We start from the raw sequence: 18,239 nt of genomic DNA, 5'->3' as shown, positions 1-18,239 counted from the left end.
TCAGCTCAGCTCCAATGGCTGTGCAACGTCAAAGCTGTGGCGCAGATATGCCACGTGACTGTGTACTATTCTGTGACCGGCGCGAGAGTCGTCTGAATTCTGTACACACATCCCTCTCTCGCTTCCCTAGACGCTATTCCTATTAACGATCTATTTCTCTCATATCTGCTGCTAATTTTGGACAATGGTATGTGTTTTTTAATTCTTCGTAAAGATCATCTGCCATCCGTCTTTCCCGCGTCTCACGACTTTTCTACTGTCCGCGCGTACCGCTAGCTGACTATGTCTACTATGTCTAGGCCGATCAACTCACCGAGGAGCAAATCAATGACTTCAAGGAGGCTTTCTCTCTCTTTGACCGCAATAACGATGGTATTCGGACATTCCTTTCTTCAATCAAAGCTACCAGCGTGACGCGCTTGCTATTGTTACGCTTTTGTCACGAGTTCCGATAATAGTTGCCCTACTAACCGCACTTTTCTTTCTTCAGGCCAGATCACCACTAAGGAGTTAGGCACCGTCATGCGAAGTCTGGGCCAGAACCCTTCCGAAGCCGAACTAGCTGATATGATCAATGAAGTTGATGTCGACAACAATGGCACTATCGACTTTCCTGGTATGTCTGTTTTCAGCCCCTTTGTACTCTTGACCTTTGCAGCTGACAAGTGCTTATAGAATTTCTTACTATGATGGCGCGCAAGATGAAGGACACTGATTCCGAAGAGGAAATCAAAGAGGCTTTTCGCGTCTTTGACCGTGATAACAATGGATACATCTCTGCTACTGAGCTGAGGCATGTCATGACCTCTATTGGCGAGCGCCTCTCAGAGGAGGAGGTCAACCAGATGATCAGAGAAGCTGATACTAGTACGTCTTCAAATCATGCATAATTCTTCCTTTATCTTTTTCTAAATATGATTTTACAGACAACGATGGTCGCATCGATTACAATGAATTTGTCCAGTTGATGGTGAGTCCTTCTGAAGCTTACGCGTATTCTTCTCGTCACATGGTTCTAATTTCTGACCTATATTTAGCTTTCAAAATAATTGACACCAAAAAGCATTTTCACCAAAATATGATATATCTTAGCTTTCCGGATCTATTGTTTGTTTTGATTGTAATATTTCAGGTTAATTTGAATGTGCAGTAGCGGAAGTTTTATTGAGATGTATTCGTTTCGTATATATAGTGTCTTTACGATATAAATTCAAACTGTGAAACGCTTCTTATTATTCTTTGATGATGTCTGTGAATGATTAATGCTACATACGTCTTTTTGAGCTGTTAAAAGTAGCATCGCCTTCGCTACGTTAATAATTAGTATTAACTTTATGAGTGATATATACTATAGGCAAGGCTAAAGACTGTGCAATAGTTTACTACTGTGGTGCACCAGCTTCCAGCGCTTCTGCTGCGTCCTTCTCTTCCTGCTCTTTCTTGAACTTCTCAATATCTTCCCGCGTAAGTCCCAGCTCAGCTAGTTTCTCATCGGTAACAGTATCAAGGTCAATGATTTCCTCCTCTTCAATTTCTTGGGCAGCTTGAGCCTTCTGCTCTTCGAGTAAATAGAGAGACCTTTGCTTGACATGATTATATGTTTGCTCAACATCTTGTAGGAATGCGCCCAACGAAGGATGATTAGGAGTCATGATCTTTCTAAAAAACACCGAAACTCCATCTCGTCCTAGCCGAGCACAGTATTGTAAAAGTAAAGCATTATGGACATAGCGTTTCGCTGCCACATGCTTCTTCGCCATTTCTTTACCGAAAGCCTCGTACAAGATACCATCTGCCTCCTCTTCTGAAACAATACTTGGATGTTGACCAATGTACTCGAGGCATTTCTGGTAGTCACCCAATTTTATCTCTGCAAACTTTTCTGAGAGAGGTGAGATCTTGTAATCCTCGTCATCATCGGCAGCTTTATGAGATGCTTCTTCTTTCTCGTCATCGGCATCATCATCAGGATCCTGCTCGATAAGTTTCATTTTTCCTTTTGCTTCAGATTGCGACGAGCTGGGATTGAGTACTTCGACCTTTCTTATCATTTTCTTGGGAGCAGCTGCGGGCAACGACTCTGTATGCTTCTTTGATACTTTCGTGCTATCGAAGCCAATCTTCAGATCTTCAGATGTAATATGTTTCGCTTCCTCGTTCTGCAAAGCATTAAGCTTCTTCACGCACTCGTCTTGTAGCTCACTGAGTTTCTTCTGATGAGTTTGGAAGGTCGACCTAAGAGTTTCAACAAATGGTTTGCCATTGACAGCAGCTTTCTTTGTCTCATCAAGCACTTGGCCGATCAATGACTCCATCATAGTAGCAAATGACGGTCCAGCTTCTGGTTTTTGCTCTTCAGGTAGATCTTTGGGAGATTCCAATGATGCCTCCTTAAGAATCGGGTCTACTAAATCTCTTTCTTTTTCCGAGAGAGGTGTGAGTGAGTTTATCAGTTTGTTGAGACGGATGAGTAGACTGCTGTTCATTGTATTCTCAGCTTTTAGAGCCTCGATCTCATGGCGGCGCTGGGTGCGCTTCTCGTGAATGTCTTGCTGTTTCCAACGAATGAATGATTTTTTGTCGACATTTGGGTGGACTAGAATAAGCGGGATCTCAGTCAGTATCTGAAGCAAATTATCAAATGCATTATATATGATCTCTAGAATAAAGTGCGTTTACCTTCAATGTCCGAGTCGTCAGACAGCTCGAGCTTGTCCCATTTTGAGTAGTCAACGACCATTTTGCAGACTTCTGCAGAACGATTGCTAAAGGTTCGAGTTTGAACGATATTTAGCTGAAATTACAAAAGTGAAGGTTAGATCAAGATCTGAACGCATCAGAAGTGGGTTGATCAATGAAGTTCCAGAAGGCGCGCGTAGACTAGATAGTTATGGAAATAATAATACCGAGAAATTAATATATAAAGTCTGGTGCTCGTCACCCAAAATAACTTACATATCTGCACAAAAATGTAATTATTTAGAACCTTAAAGTTTACTTACATAAGACTAATATGCTGCGGCTCTACCTATATGACGATGCGGCCAGACTCTCAAGAAGTCGGCCCCGAACTGAGTACTGAGAGCATCTCCACCCCGAGCGACGTAGCAACTGGTCCCTTCTCCGCTCGGCATGTTCCGCGACCGTACGGGACTATACTACTCCTATCGTCAGTCCTACGCACGTCACCCGCCATCAGCAGCCTATCCGTACTCCACTCGTCGAAACCACTCAACAGCTGGAGTAGGCGCAGACGATGCTCGCAACCCACTGCTCGATTCCGGCGGCGAGGCCGGTGGACACGGGGACGACGATATCGCAATAGAGATGGACATTTTACCCCCATCGTGGACTGACGTTGACGAGGAGGTTAATCAGATCCTGGATCTGATCAAGGAAAAGAGTCAGAGACTCGATAAGCTGCATCAGGAGCATGTACTCCCCGGATTCGACGACCGCTCGCAGCAAGAGGCAATCATTGAAAATCTCACGCGGGAAATAACACATGTGTGTATTTGATTACCAGCAATTCTAAGAAACAACCTGACTAACTCAATGACTACCAGCACTATCATGAATGTCAACAGCGCATACAACAACTCGGCATGTTCGTCCACCAAGCAGATCTGACACCGGCACAGATCAACATGTGCAAAAACATGCAGATATCTCTAGCCACCAAAGTTCAAGACTCCTCAACATTGTTTCGAAAAAAACAATCCGCTTATCTCAAGAAAATGCGCGGAAACAGACAAGCCGAATTACCACAGTCCTCATATGTGTCATATCCCGATGATGATCTCGACGTCGGATTTTCTCAAGCCCAGATCCAGCAATCGGCTCAATTAGCTCAAAGTTCAGATGACACAATGATTAGGCAACGAGAGGCCGAAATCACGATGATTGCAGAAGGTATTCTCGAGTTGGCCGAAATCTTCAAAGAACTACAGACGATGGTTATAGATCAGGGCACTGTCCTCGATCGAATAGACTATAATATAGAAAATATGAAAGAGCATGTAAAGGCTGCAGAAGTAGACTTACGACAGGTGTGTCTTCGTTTCTCGTTCTACTTATTTACCTCCTAATTACTAATATTGCAAAAAATAGGCTGCTCATTATCAACAAAGAACGCAAAAGTGCAAAGTGATTTTATTTTTGCTTCTCTGCGTACTCTTCCTCACCGTTCTTGCAACAATCAAGATTCAACACAGGTCGTCATCTCCTGCGACCCCTCCATCTACAGAGCCTGCTCCGACACCGACAACCCCTGACAACGGTGAGAAGACTAGTTAGAGTAGCCGTCTCAACTACATGTATAGAATATTATTGAACGATCTATTTTTGCATAATAAATCCTAATTCCTATTTGGTATCCTTATATACAAAACTTTAACATACTAACGTGTACTACTTCTTTTCATCGCCTTCCATTGCCAAAACCTCAGATATAACCTGCTTGCTGAGGTCCCCTAGTTGGGCGTCGCCGATCTTAGTTACCATGTTTAACATCATAGCTAGGGCGGTTTCCTTCCTTTGTCGCAGAGTCCTTCCCACTCCGTCATCTTTCATAACCGCCTTACCCACCTCTCGTACTAAGCTAAGCTTAATGAGATCAAATCCTTTTGCGTCCAATTTTTTGCTCGATTCGAGTATACTAAACACCTCATCGACAGTCTGACAGTGATTCCGAAGCAAATAGCCAAACCCCAAGTGAGTGCCCGCCCGAGACAAGAAATATGGTCTAAAAAAACCAATTTTCTCAGTATCAAGGAAAGAAAAAGCATATTTCTGGTCCTGAGCTATCAGCTGTGGAGTCTTAGAGTAACTCTCCATAGATTGGAGTAGGAGAACAATGTTCTCTGGTAATGGGGAAAGCCCATGCATTCTGGCGCTAAGGATCAGTGAGAGAGCCATTTCATAGTCATGAACGCAGGTAACAGCAATCAAAAGCGGTTCGATGACACACTCCGGGAGTCCATTAAGAGAGTATATCTTTGCAAAGGCAATAACAGCTACGAAGCAGGTCAGTTTATTTCAAACAAAATTAGGTGAGAATATAGGGAAGAAACCTACTCTCTTTAATAAGTGCTCGCAAATCTGAGTCAATTGGAGACAAAGTCTGGGCTGAAGAACCCCCCCAGTTATATATTTTGGAAACATGGGCTAGTAACACTTCGATTGCAGCTAGCGACTGTTGCATGTACGTGGTCGATGAGTCAATACTGAAGCTCTTGATAATAGCAAAGCAAAGATCAAAATGACTGGAAGATGATTTATGAGTAATCAATAAATCCATAATCTGTTGTAAACCAATGAGCTGTACACGCCAATCACACTGCCTGTACTTGCCTGTCCAAAGTTCAATTGCAGCGGTAGATGATTCGGCTTGCAGCATTCGCTCACAAAGTTGCTTAATCTGTAGTAAGCCTATTTAGCCATTGCACATTTCTCGAAACAGTAATATTTTGGTACCTCCTCAAATTCACTAGAATTAGTAGTGTTTTGCAAACTAGCATACATAAGACTGGGACTCTGCAATAATGACATTGTCTCTTTTTTCAAGTCCTCAGGTAGCAAATGCTCATGATCCATGATCGGTAAAACAACATTTTCGGTTGGAATTTCAAACTCCCGAGTCTTATGAATTTTTTCCTTTTTATCACCATAGGGAGCTAGTAATGCTGTAAGAGAAGAAATTTCGTCGGGTGTGTAGAATGGATGACTGTTGAAGAACTCCGGAGGTGTTTGTTTGAGAGGGAAGAGAGTAATCACGAACTGTCCGAGTTGTGGATGTAAAACGGGTGCGCCTAATACAGAATAAATAAGGAAAAATAGAATTAGAGTATACATGTGTCGACATACGTTTATTAATTGCAAACCTCTTGATATTTCCATATCGCTGTCGCAGGACAGCAAACGAGTATGTGTTTGGTTTGGAGCGCTCGTGACCTTTACCGGTAACCAGGCCTAACTTGTCTACCAAATCTTTGGAATCAACTAACTCAGAGTGACCAGCTGCTGACCTTGGTGTTTCTGAGAATTCAAAGAGTTCTGAACTGGGTAAATACACAGCAGCAGTTCGTGAGCCGAAGGACCTCTGAGAAAGTCGCCGCGAGAGCCTGCACCGCAGACTGGTAGCCGAAATTAAGGCGCGAGAACGGCGCATGGCCAGGCGCTAAATCCCGATTCTAAAAAAATGTGGTGAGGGACGGGTGCGGCCTGGAATGCAAGTGCGTGGTGGTTGGGTATACTGATCAGAAAGAGTTGCAGTCCGAAGTTGGGAACCAGAATATAAAATACAAAATAATTATCAAGAGAATTTGAGAAATATTTAGGGTTTTAGCAGCGCGGCAACGGCAGATCAGATACTACATACTTTACTACTTAGTACATAGCATGATAACAAAATAATGAACTAGAATTATTCTCTAAGCACGATACAGATTGAAAGCTGTCAATCTAAACACATCCGCTGCGGATGCTTCAGCCCTTGGCAGCATTTTTCGTCCCTGGAGATCTTCAGAGTCTCGAGACCAACCTATCCTTATTCCATTTTCATATTCTTACCAAAGTCTCCTTTTTTCTCCTTTATTCTGCATTTGCTATCAATGTTTCTTTGTCAGTGGTACTGCCGATGAGAGATAACAGAGACAGCTCTTGTACCTCTGTCGTTATATTTGGCGCGTCCGTGATGCCACCTTGCACTCTCTATTCTGATAGATTCTGATACGTTTCGTTATTTTCCATTTAATTTTTCTTAGTTATTTCTCTTTTTGCCATTGAATAATTTCTGTTCTAGATATACCATCATTTTTTGCTGTTCAGATTGATATAAATCATTCTTTTTAATCTTAGAATTATCATACGCATGCTGCAATACAACGAAATAACGCTCCAAAATACGGCGATGACCCACACTGCCTTCTTAGTCATCAGTCTCGCTGTCTTGCTCGTCAGGCAATCTCAATCGTAACCACTCTAACAATGCATCTGTGCCCTTCTGTACAATTTGAAGTCTCGGCGTTTTAAAAACGTTCCCTAGCACATGAAGTTCCACCAGACTCTTTATCTTGCAGAGCTCAGGTGGTAAATAGCCAATTGAATTGCTCGATAGGTCCAACTTTTCCAATCCGTAAAACGATTCGGCGCAAATTTCAGAAATCCTATTTTCATGGAGATTAAGCTCCTCTAGTGTAGGAAAAGATCGAACAAGCGACAAAGGCACTTCCTCTATCTTATTAAATGATAAATCAAGCTTCAGCAACCGAGGAAATTGACAGTTTGCAGCTAGCATAAACAGCCCGCCTATGGAATTATTTGACAGCTTCAATTCCTTCAGCATCTGGAACGCTAATGGACTATTAAAGGCTTCATCGCAGAGGCTGTTTGACGACAAATCTAGAATTTGCAATGCGTCTGCGAACGCAAATTTCATGATTGAGTCTGGAATTGTCGTAAATCGGTTTCGACTCAAGATCAGCTCCTTGACCGCATCGCTGCCATATCTATAAACCCCTCCAGGCATGTAATGCTTTAAGACATCGGCAGGAATCTCACAATACTCGCGTCCAGACAGATCAATCGACTGAGACTTTGGCTGAGATTGCATAGTTCGTTTTTTAACCATGAGCTCCATGAGTTCTTCAGTTTCAGAGTCATCATCTACCTCAGCAGCTTCTTGCTCCTTCTCATACCGCGCCCGAAGCCGGAACTTGATATCTTTGGTGCTCAAATATGTGAAGGATTTCTCGGCAAACTTATTTCCTTCCCATTTGAGCACTTCAAGAGAGTTAATGAGACCCAGACTGGGATCCAGTTTAGTAAGAGAATTGAAGGAGACATCCAAAGAGTTCAGATTTGAAAGGCCGGCTATGCCTTCAGGCATTTCGGTAAGCTTATTCTGACCGAGTATCAAATGCGTCAGACTCGGAGTACACAAAAGCAACATTCCCAACGACGCAATGCGGTTCGAAAATAAATCCAAAATCTCAAGTGCTGGTAAGATAACGGCAAATTCCGACACAACTTTTACCTGATTATGACTTGCACGCAATATTCGCAGCTCGGAAAATCGAGAAATACTAGCTGTTGATATTAAGCTGCCAGACAACTTATTATATGATATATCTAACTCAGTCAACGAACCATTTTCAATTGACTGGAATGGGAATGAGCGCAGCTTATTCAGCTCTAGCTTCAATACTTCAAGAGAGATTAGACCTCCAAGAGCGTTAGCCGATATTGAAGTGAATTCATTGTTACTGAGATCCAAAAAGCACAGCTCGGTTAGTAAAGATATTGACGCGGGAAGTTCACCATCCAGCCTATTTCCATGCAAATCAAGAGTTGTAAGAGATCTTAGAGAAAATATCAAAGAAAGAGAATCATTGGCGAGCTTGCATTCAGAGAGGTTTAGATTTCTTAGATGATGCAGATCAGAAAATGTTTGTGGCAACTTTCGTATTGAGTTATGGTGCAGCTATATGTTAGTTAGTTTAGGCGAAACCCTACTTAATTCAATCTTGAGATGACTCACATTCAGCATTTCCAGATATGTAAATTGAGAACATAATCTGTCGTCAAGCTTTTCAAGCTTATTATCGTTTGCTTCAATGCGCTTTAAGGCAACAAGACTTTGCCTTCTAGACGCCATCTTTATCTCTGTGTCAAGATTTAAAAAATCATACATCTCATCCGGAAATGTGTCTAAATCACAACTCGACAAATTTAAATGCCCACTACTTCTAGCTGCTTGTATCTTTTTCAATATCTCTAGTTCTGTGCTCAAGCCCATGTTAAATGGATCAATAACTTGAGTGAGTGTGTTATTAGCAGCTTCGTAACCTGATTGTTGGAAATTTGTCAATGCTGGGGTTGCAGGAATTCTCCTTCTATGATGTACACTAGCTGTTTTTGAGAGCTCAGCAGAAAGATCAGGACGCGGGCGTGACATGCCGCTAGTAGCTCTTGACATAGCTCCCTTCTGCACTGGCGTCTCTGGTGGCTCAATAGAGGAAGCTTCTGGAGCTCTGAATCGGGATTTGGGTCGCCTTAGAGTATCAGACGCATCAGGTATAGATTCCTTTACTCTGGGGATTGCTCGCGAGAAGGTTCGTGCTGGCGTGCGATCTCTATCGTCTCGAGACACACGCGGTAAAAAAACATTTGTAGTTGCATTAGGTCTACTCAGGCTTGACTGTGACCTTGCTGAAGTTGCTGTACTGCATGATGGCACTCGACTGGCTAATCGTACAGGAGTCTGCCCATTGTTTTCTCGAGAAGCGTGTCGCATCGGCGCCATGGCAACTGTCTCTATAGCTGCTGCCGTCTGAGGTCTAGCAATGGAATCTGTGAGTTTGGAACTGGATAGTGGAGTTGCAATCATTGAGCTTCTTGAAACTGCTCGACGAGGACCCATTGGTGTCTTATTTGCACCCGAAGCTAATCGGCGAGCTGGTTGCTTCAAAACATCCGTATCCACATGCGAGCGCGATACTGCTCGCGGAGTAATATTAGAATCAGGCAATCCATTTCTGTCGTCTATGTTGCTTTTGGCCTTTGGGGTCGCGTCAGGGTCAAGTGCAGCATTTCGACTAGTCGATCTTGTTTGCCTCTGTGTGGTCGAGGGCCTACTAGAAAACGGCGTCACCCTTCGCTTCGCAATAGATTCAGGCGTGGCTGCCAATGCAGAATACTGTGACCCCTTTCTAGCTCCCCGGTCAGATGTTGGTATTGATGGCGTGGGCGGAGCTTGGCTTGCTGCAGGGGCTGTACGTCTGATAGTCGCTAAACGGCTAGGTTGCTGTCTTCTAGAAGAGTTCAAAATTGATGCTTTGGGTGTGGCATCAACATCATCATCTTGCTCAGAAGCTGGGAGTGGTCGTCTAGGTCCAGTCGGTCTTCGACGAGCTGTCGACAATTCTGCAGTGGTAGATATCTTGGACAAGCGAGTACTTCTTCTCATTGTCGGATTTTCTCCTGGTCTACTTTCAGACCCTGGAGTAGGGCACCGTTTGATCCTCAAACTGGCTGAATCCGCCCTCTCTTTCTTGATTGGTGTCTCTTCCAAATTTGGCCTGCCCGTTCGAGATATAGAAATAGATTGGGTACCTGAGGACTGTGAAATCTTTGAGCTTGGCTTATAAATTGGATCTTCATTCTGTTGTTTGAGATTTGTCCTCGTCGCAGTACCACGAGAAGCTGACCGATCAGATGGTAAATAATTGGACACCTGCCGATTTTGTGCAAATGGCTTCAAGGCACGATTGCTAAAATTGGGAGTAAACTCAAAATTTTCTGGCCGAATAACTGAGCTAGTAGAGCCAGAACTAGCAGAACCCATTGGCAATGAACCATCCAAAGTCACTATGGACGAGGCCTTTGAGGATACGGATCGCGTATGAATTCGCGGCTTGAGTCGCGCGGACTCAAACTTCGCACTGACCGTGGTTGGCGGTCTCAAGTGTTGACTATTGCTATGAGATACTAGAGAAGTTGGCACGAGTTGAGAGTATGATCTAGTAGTAGATGAGGTATGCTGAGCTATCCCCAACACCGACCGTGATCTCGATAGACTCGAAATTGGTAGCCGCGACGGAGGTCTGACCGGCGGAGTCGCGACTTCAGCCATTGTATATAAATTTTCACCTTTTCCGTCAATTTCACAAAGCCATTAATATACGACTGTTTCAAGATGCAATTAGCAAAAATTTGCAAATAAGCCGAGCGTCATGTAGTTTTGAAGATTGGTGACAAAACGGCAGCTGCGTTCAGACTGATTTTGTAAACAAACAAGCAGTATACCACGTGACATCGCATGCACTTCGCGGTTTGTGTTTGCGATTCAATGCGCGCGAAAGTAACGCTTCAAGCTTGGTGTCTATATCTAGTTGTTTACAGGCCCGCCCAGCTATTAAGTAAAGGTGTATTGCTACTATTGTGCATGATTGAATAGTTGGGTTAGTTTTCCGATTTTGCTTTGACATGTTAACGCGATGCAGAGCGTGTTTGTTGACCTGTTGCTAATCAAAACACTGCAGGTATTGCGACCCCAACCGTTAAGCAGCTCATAAAACTACAAGCGCGAGAGCCGATATCAAGTATCGTGGCAATTTCTACAAGATATATTCATTTTATCTTGGTATTGTATTATACGACCGTCGATTCTTTGAATATTGGGTTGCGCCATCAGTCGTTGTAAGAGTTGCAGCTCGCCAGACATCACTGAACAACTCTCGCCAAAACCTCAGCCTTTGCTATAGCCAACAGAGCGTTTTGGCACCTATTGATTGTATAAGTGTTGTATTTGAGAGAACGTTAAGGCATCGCCTTTCCCAGCTTTCTTTTAGAGTCTCGTCACAATTGTCACTAGTTTTCACATTGCATGCACAAAATGAGTACGGCTATGTCTGAGAGTCCGATCGTGACAATTAGCATGATGAAACAGGAGCATTCTCAATCACCTGATGCTCAGCTTTTATTAAACGGAGATGCAATAGCTACGACAAGTCTGCATGAACAAGAAGCAGACTCTTCCCAGTCTACAGCAGCTCGCGTGCGCTCTATGGCGAGCACCGTTACCTTGGACGAGTCATCGCAGGAGTCCACACAGTCAAACTCAACCGCTCCAAAGACAGTCCAAGAGTTGTCAATCTCCGACTCTGATTTAATGCCTGTTTCGTCGTTGACTGGTGTGCTAAGCAAACCCGTACCGACCTCTGGATCTCTGTCGTTGCCTGCTCCCGTAACAGATGAGCAGCCCAGAATGAGTGCGTTTTTTTGGAATATGGGGGAGGATGTATGTTTTGATTGTATCAGTGTTTTGATGAATTTCTGGTTCTAACTACGAAAACAAGCAGGAGGATTGGGAGGACATACCGGCTACGAAAATAAGAGAAATGGATTCTACTACAGCTCAACACCAGGTAGGTCTCACGCCATAGTCGTGTAAGTTACAGCTTACTAACATATAACAGCTATTTCGCGCCAATGCCGTAATCCAACGATTACGCGCAACGCTGCAAAATACCAAACTCGCGTCATCTCATCATCATCTTCAAGGCCGTCTATTGAATATTGAAGCGCAGGAATCGAACCGGAGACACGAAGTCGAGAATGTTATTTTGCAAAGGGAAGTGGATAAGCTGCGAATGGATCTTAATTCGACTAGCATTCCTGCTCAGCAGCATTATTCTGCAATGGCAAACTATGAAGCCAGCGATACTGCTGAGAAATATAGGCGACGATTAGTGCGTGCAAAGAGACGACTGCGAGATGCTCTTGGAAGGATTGAAGATCAAGCAGTTGAGATAAACAGATTAAAAGGCCATCTACCGCAAGAACCCCCGAATTCTGCAGCCGATCCAACCTCACGGCGATACAGTAGGCGACGTGCCCGGCACCGGGGTAAAAACGAAGAAGGAGCATTAGCTGCCCTGGGGATTCTAGCAAGTCAAGTTCTAAGTCAGCAGCAACTTGACGAATCTGAGTCTCGGGAAGGATCCTTGGCTGGGAGTACTGTAGGTTCACTAGCTCCATCGCTTGCAGGATCGCTTCCTGCATCGCCGGTGCGGAAAGCAAATTCGGTCCGTGTGCACGATGTCACAGTGGCTTCATCGATCTCTGAAGCTCAGCGTCAACGAATGACTGGTCATAGACCAGTTCATATTTCACACGATCACGACTCAGGCGATACAGATGTAGAAACAGGAGACGCTGAGACTGAAATGGAGGACGAAGACAAGATGTTGACCGCTTTACACACAAAGTCGACAGTCGACAGTGAAAATGATTCGGCGACAGAGCCTATTGTCGACGCACTTGACGTGGCTAATCATGCAGACATCCCCGAGGCTCCACATATAGCGGATATGTCAAAAACATCACATTTTGATCCCGATCGGACCTTAGATGCGCCTTCTTCTCCTTCTGATGTTGCAGGGTTTAAAAGCGTGAATGATACTTCTGTGTCCGCGGGTCAAAAGAGAAGTCGTCGCGACTCGTCGGCTTCAACTGTGTCCAATGCTAGTCGCGATGGCGTACAGGAGGCAAGTAAAATGGAGCAATCTCCCGAAAAGGTGCTCATGTAAAGTATAGAATTTTATGTAGTATGAGAGAATTTTGATTGTCCTTTTTTTTTTTTTCCAGCCGTTCAAAAGAAAGAGCCCTTTTTGTTTGTGTATAGTGAAAGACTGCGAGTGCTGGTTTGTATAGTATTTTATATCTTGGGCGATTATCAAATTAAATATAATTGGAGTTTTAACAAATTGTGAAGTTCTAATAGTAAATTATGAAAATCATAAAGTGAAATTATACTACGTGATCTACAATATAAAAGCTCGCAGTTATCTTTCAGCAGATCAACTATACGACTTGTACAACCAATTTGTATAGTATTCATTTGATACGTGCTAGCCGTATCTTCCCGCTCCATTAACTTTTATAACAAAATTCCATTTATGTCAACAAGATAATACATACATATAGAACACGGTGCAAAAAACAAAAAAAAAATAGGAAATGGCTGTTTGTTCTTTTTTGTTGTTTACAATCTGCGACCTCTGCGACCTCCCTTCCGACCTGTACAAGAAATAGCCAAGTCAGTAATCGTAGTAAAAAAAATAAATTTAAAAAAGAAGGAATCATACGAGTAGAGTCTGAAGGAACGGGAGTAACGTCCTCAATACGTCCAATGCGCATACCGGCACGAGCCAGCGCCCGCAGAGCGCTCTGAGCACCAGGACCGGGGGTCTTGGAGCCAGTACCACCAGTGGCTCTGATCTTGATGTGAAGAGCAGTGATACCGATCTCCTTGCAACGAACTGCAACGTCCTGAGCAGCCAACATGGCAGCGTAAGGGGAGGACTCGTCACGGTCGGCCTTGACCTTCATTCCACCGGTAACACGGGCGATAGTTTCGCGTCCACTATAATAATTCAATCAGTATTTTTGAACTTATTCGCTAAACATCCGTCCCACGAAAACAAAATTGGCAATTTTTATTTTGTCGAGCAAATTAAAGAAAAAGAGACGGAGAGCGTACCTGAGATCGGTGACATGGACGAAGGTATCGTTGAAGGAAGCGACTATTCAATTCGACTAGTAAGCACTTATTCTGAAAAAACCGATTGAGAAATACGTTGATAAGACATACAGATACGAGCAACACCGAAAACGAGCTCACCCTCTCTGATCTGGGGGCCGAGGGCAATGTTCTCTGTTGATGAAAAAAAGTCAAGTTAGATGATGAAAATAGAATATAAACCAGGATCTCTGCTGTCAACTGCTGTGTCTCTTCAGAAAGTCAAGGCCCAGCAGGTAACAACAAAACATAAACATACCCTTAGGAGCAGCGGGGGCTTTTGGAGGCATGATGAATGGGCTGGAGAAGGACTGAACGGAAAGGAAGAAGAGATTCGAGACGAACTGATACACATTGAGCGGTCCCAATGTCAAACCCTAGTCCTGTCTCGCACTCAAATTGTTGTGTGCGTTGTGTGCGAGACTATGCAGAAAACGCAGTCACACATCCTCTGTGACCTAATATAACCCTACATTCATGTGACTCTTATATAACTGCACGTGACTGTGGAGGCTGAGCCGCACGCTATTGAATGGCCCCCGATAAAATATTCCAGTCCTGCTTGAGAGACGAGAAGCGTAAAATTAACTCTTGCTTACTGCTTTGCAAATTCAGACTCACAAAATGTCGTCTTTTGACTCGTACTCATCTCCTTTGTCGTCGCGTTATGCGTCGAAAGAAATGTCGGCTCTGTTCTCTCCCAGAACCAGATACTCGACCTGGAGAAAGTTATGGCTTACTCTTGCCATTGCTGAGAAGCAGCTCGACCTCTCGGCCATCACTGACGAGGCCATTGAGCAGCTTCGTGCTCATGTTGAAATTACTGACGATGAAATTCGCGCAGCTAGTGAGCAGGAGAAGATTGTGCGTCATGACGTTATGTCTCATGTCCATGTCTATGGTGTCGCTGCCCCGGCCGCCGCTGGAATCATCCATCTCGGCGCTACTTCTTGCTACGTGACCGACAATGCTGATCTTATTTTTCTCAGAGACGCTTGCGACATTTTGATCAAGCGTCTAGTAAATGTTATTCAGAAATTGTCGGAGTTTGCGGTGCAGTACAAGGATATGCCAGTCCTTGGATGGACTCATTTTCAGCCTGCTCAGTTGACTACCGTTGGCAAACGAGCTACTCTCTGGCTTCAGGAGCTGCTCTGGGATTTGCGAAATATCTCGCGTGCCAGAGATGATATTCTTCTTCGTGGAGTCAAAGGAACCACCGGAACCCAAGCCTCGTTCTTGACTCTGTTCAATGGTGATCACGACAAAGTCGAAGATCTTGACCAACTTGTCGTTGAATTGCTGGGATTCAAAGGTGCCTATCCCGTTACTGGTCAAACTTACTCCCGCAAGATCGATATCGATGTTTTGGGTCCACTTGCGTCGCTTGGCGCTACTGCGCACAAGATGGCCACCGATCTTCGATTACTCGCAAACCTCAAAGAAGTCGAGGAGCCGTTTGAGAGCACGCAGATTGGATCAAGCGCAATGGCATACAAACGTAATCCCATGCGCTGCGAGCGCGTTTGCTCTCTCTCTCGCCACTTAACTGGTCTCTTCCAGGATACCGTGCAGACTGCGTCTGTGCAATGGTTCGAGCGTACTCTCGATGACTCCGCTATCCGTCGAGTCTCGCTGCCTTCAGCATTTTTGACTGCCGACATCATTCTCTCGACACTTCTCAACATTACTTCGGGCATGGTTGTTTACCCTAAAGTAATTGAGCGCCGCATTATGAGTGAACTTCCTTTCATGGCCACCGAGAATATTATCATGGCAATGGTACAAAAGGGCGGAGACCGACAGGTCTGCCACGAGCATATCCGCGTGCTTTCCCATCAGGCAGCCAAGGTTGTCAAGGAAGAGGGTGGCGATAACGATCTTATTGAGCGAATCAAGAAGGAGCCTTACTTTGAGCCTGTCTGGGCTGAACTTGATACCTTGCTTGATCCTAGTACTTTTGTTGGTCGGGCACCACAGCAGACAGAGAAATTCGTCAAGGTTAATGTCGCTCAGGCACTCGCTCCTTATAAGCACTTGATTGTTGCCGAGAAAGTCGAGTTGAGCGTTTGAATCGTGAAGGTCGTTGGAAGAGTAGGAGTTGTTTGTATTAATAGTAATAGCGCAGGGATCTCTTAGCTTTTTTTCTTTTTTTTTTGGTTTCTTATTTGTATTTATGAATGTAAGGTGGTTCCGCAACCTAATAAAAGTTCGTACAACCATTGTGATATTTCCTCGAAATGCAAATGTAATTTAAAGATTCCTCGTACGAATAACTGTAGCATTTAAATATATACCAAGAGAAAGTTTAAAGGGAGTTAGAACAGCAAACAAAACAGATCCCAAACACGCATAATTACAAATAAACCAGTAAACAAAAACAAAATCCAAGTAACCTATACAACAATTCACAGAAAGCTGATCGCATTCTGCAAATTTTTCCGTTCTCGTAATAACTTTTATCAACAAATTTACAATATCTGTTTATAGCGTCTTCTTTCTCTCATAAAAAAAGGATCACTATTTACTGAGAAGCAATTTGTAATTTGGCAGCCTGCTTTGCGGCCGATACCTTTAGTCGTCGCTCGCGCACAGCAGAAGCAAGGTCTTCAAGCATAGGCACGGTATCTTCCCAAGCAACACAGCCATCAGTGATACTGATACCGTACTGGAGATTGTCACGCGTAGCTGCGGTTTGGTTTCCGGCGTGAATGTTACTTTCAATCATAACTCCCATGATGATTTCTTCGCCTTCTCGGACTTGATCAGCGACTGCTTTGCAAACTTTAGGCTGGTTGCGATAATCTTTTGACGAGTTGCCATGTGAGCAGTCAACCATCAACGGCACACCGGCGGGGAGTTTCTTTTTAGAGGCCTGGATGTGTTCCTTGCTGTAGTTGGGACCGCTGGTACCACCTCTGAGGATGACAAAGCAGTGTTCGTTACCCTTGGTAGTAGTGATTGCAGCAAGACCTTGCTTGGTGACACCCATGAAATGATGAGGGTGCGACGCAGCACCGACGGCAGCGACAGCGACATCAAGCGAGCCGTCAGTTCCGTTTTTGAACCCGACGGGGAATGATACGCCAGAAGCAAGTTCTCTGTGCAGCTGAGATTCGGTAGTTCTCGCGCCGATGGCTCCGCACGAAAGCAGATCGGCAAGGAACTGAGGGCTAATCGTATCGAGCATTTCGGAGGCAATGGGAACACCCATATCGGTAAGCTTACAGAAGAGCTGTCTGCTCACGCGAAGGCCCTTGTTGATCTTGAACGACTCGTCAATATCAGGGTCGTTAATCAGTCCTTTCCAACCGACGGTGGTACGCGGCTTCTCCAGGTATGCTCGCATGACGATAAGCAGATCATCCTGGAGTTTCTCGGCAATGGGTCTCAAGCGAGCGGCGTACTCGTAGGCAGCTTCAGGATCGTGGATCGAACAGGGTCCGACGATGACGAGTAGCTTGTCGGATTTGCCGTTGATGATCTTGACGGCGCCCTTTCGGCCCAGCATAACGGTCTCGGTCGAGCGGGCGGACTATGATACTACTATTAGGCCGAGAAAAAGAAAAATAGAAGTTTATTAATAAAGTGAATACGCACGGCCGGGAATTCGAGCTGGAGAAGAGCGGGCGGAACGAGAGGGTCATATCCGATAACTAGAAATGGATGTCAATATACACACTTCCTTTTTGCACATGCAGCAGGTAAAAAAAAAAAAGAACAAATCAAAAGTAAAAGGACATACTTCGAACATCCTCAGGCTCCTCGTTCATAACACTAGAAGCTCCAGAGGAGGACGTCAAGCCTTCGGCGGTGAACATCTGTCGCAGATCGCGGTTAGTATGTAGTTTGGACAGGCTCAGGCGATGCGAGCCGGACATCCGCGCAAGAAGACGAGAAAAGATCTGCAACGGGAGATAAAAGACATGGAGGAGGACGTACAGGTAACGCGGCAGGCATTATTCGGTGACGGAGCAGAAAGATAGAATAAGCAAGAATAAGGGTGTAAGATATAGCAAAGGTAGAGGAAGAAAAAAAATGTCGGAGGTTCAAAAAGTATGATTCACACCGCCTGATGAGGCACGAGTTTGAACACTCATCCATCATTTGGCCCTCGTGGACAGATAATACAAAGCCCTTAGTCATGTTACCAGCG

General features: G+C 44.4%; 9 protein-coding genes across 9 annotated transcripts; 4 read left to right on the top strand and 5 right to left on the bottom strand.

Annotated features, from left to right (window-relative positions):
• Positions 1-107: 107 nt before the first annotated feature.
• On the top strand, positions 108-1,284 carry V2V93DRAFT_365555 (calmodulin). The gene is made up of 6 exons (XM_066909097.1): positions 108-187; positions 300-372; positions 491-616; positions 676-867; positions 927-970; positions 1,038-1,284. The coding sequence occupies exons 1-6, from the start codon at positions 185-187 to the stop codon at positions 1,047-1,049; spliced, it is 450 nt and encodes a 149-aa protein (XP_066767439.1). The 5' UTR covers positions 108-184; the 3' UTR covers positions 1,050-1,284.
• Positions 1,228-2,860, bottom strand: V2V93DRAFT_365552 (Cdc37 N terminal kinase binding-domain-containing protein). The gene is made up of 2 exons (XM_066909096.1): positions 2,680-2,860; positions 1,228-2,596 (listed from the first exon to the last, which is right to left on the bottom strand). Exons 1-2 carry the CDS (start codon positions 2,738-2,740, stop codon positions 1,383-1,385), a joined length of 1,275 nt encoding a protein of 424 aa, XP_066767438.1. The 5' UTR covers positions 2,741-2,860; the 3' UTR covers positions 1,228-1,382.
• Positions 2,861-3,073: 213 nt separating this feature from the next.
• V2V93DRAFT_343631 (t-SNARE) lies at positions 3,074-4,381 on the top strand. Its single transcript, XM_066907850.1, has 3 exons — positions 3,074-3,507; positions 3,567-4,049; positions 4,111-4,381. The coding sequence occupies exons 1-3, from the start codon at positions 3,133-3,135 to the stop codon at positions 4,294-4,296; spliced, it is 1,044 nt and encodes a 347-aa protein (XP_066767437.1). The 5' UTR covers positions 3,074-3,132; the 3' UTR covers positions 4,297-4,381.
• Positions 4,332-6,271, bottom strand: V2V93DRAFT_365548 (uncharacterized protein). The gene is made up of 3 exons (XM_066909095.1): positions 5,476-6,271; positions 5,077-5,419; positions 4,332-5,015 (listed from the first exon to the last, which is right to left on the bottom strand). Exons 1-3 carry the CDS (start codon positions 5,896-5,898, stop codon positions 4,411-4,413), a joined length of 1,371 nt encoding a protein of 456 aa, XP_066767436.1. The 5' UTR covers positions 5,899-6,271; the 3' UTR covers positions 4,332-4,410.
• Positions 6,272-6,928: 657 nt separating this feature from the next.
• On the bottom strand, positions 6,929-10,633 carry V2V93DRAFT_357360 (uncharacterized protein; the record flags this gene model as incomplete). The annotated part of the gene is made up of 2 exons (XM_066908028.1): positions 6,929-8,482; positions 8,540-10,633. 2 exons carry the CDS (start codon positions 10,631-10,633, stop codon positions 6,929-6,931), a joined length of 3,648 nt encoding a protein of 1,215 aa, XP_066767435.1.
• Positions 10,634-11,395: 762 nt separating this feature from the next.
• Positions 11,396-13,091, top strand: V2V93DRAFT_378661 (uncharacterized protein; the record flags this gene model as incomplete). Its single annotated transcript, XM_066911970.1, has 3 exons — positions 11,396-11,800; positions 11,862-11,927; positions 11,979-13,091. The coding sequence occupies 3 exons, from the start codon at positions 11,396-11,398 to the stop codon at positions 13,089-13,091; spliced, it is 1,584 nt and encodes a 527-aa protein (XP_066767434.1).
• A 191-nt stretch (positions 13,092-13,282) lies between these two features.
• Positions 13,283-14,449, bottom strand: V2V93DRAFT_365538 (40S ribosomal protein uS11). Its single transcript, XM_066909094.1, has 5 exons — positions 14,343-14,449; positions 14,156-14,218; positions 14,045-14,087; positions 13,650-13,927; positions 13,283-13,581 (listed from the first exon to the last, which is right to left on the bottom strand). Exons 1-5 carry the CDS (start codon positions 14,371-14,373, stop codon positions 13,547-13,549), a joined length of 450 nt encoding a protein of 149 aa, XP_066767433.1. The 5' UTR covers positions 14,374-14,449; the 3' UTR covers positions 13,283-13,546.
• A 208-nt stretch (positions 14,450-14,657) lies between these two features.
• V2V93DRAFT_365536 (L-Aspartase-like protein) lies at positions 14,658-16,304 on the top strand. The gene has a single exon (XM_066909093.1). The coding sequence runs from the start codon at positions 14,708-14,710 to the stop codon at positions 16,154-16,156; it is 1,449 nt and encodes a 482-aa protein (XP_066767432.1). The 5' UTR covers positions 14,658-14,707; the 3' UTR covers positions 16,157-16,304.
• Positions 16,247-18,217, bottom strand: V2V93DRAFT_365532 (3-deoxy-7-phosphoheptulonate synthase). The gene is made up of 4 exons (XM_066909092.1): positions 18,026-18,217; positions 17,829-17,904; positions 17,684-17,739; positions 16,247-17,618 (listed from the first exon to the last, which is right to left on the bottom strand). Exons 1-4 carry the CDS (start codon positions 18,188-18,190, stop codon positions 16,608-16,610), a joined length of 1,308 nt encoding a protein of 435 aa, XP_066767431.1. The 5' UTR covers positions 18,191-18,217; the 3' UTR covers positions 16,247-16,607.
• Positions 18,218-18,239: the final 22 nt, after the last annotated feature.

This window comes from Kockiozyma suomiensis, assembly GCF_038497685.1.
Source record: "Kockiozyma suomiensis strain NRRL Y-17356 unplaced genomic scaffold V2V93scaffold_3, whole genome shotgun sequence".
Classification (NCBI taxonomy): Eukaryota; Fungi; Ascomycota; class Lipomycetes; order Lipomycetales; family Lipomycetaceae; genus Kockiozyma; species Kockiozyma suomiensis.
Note: the sequence above shows the minus strand (reverse complement) of the source record. Positions and strands in the feature narration are given on the sequence as shown.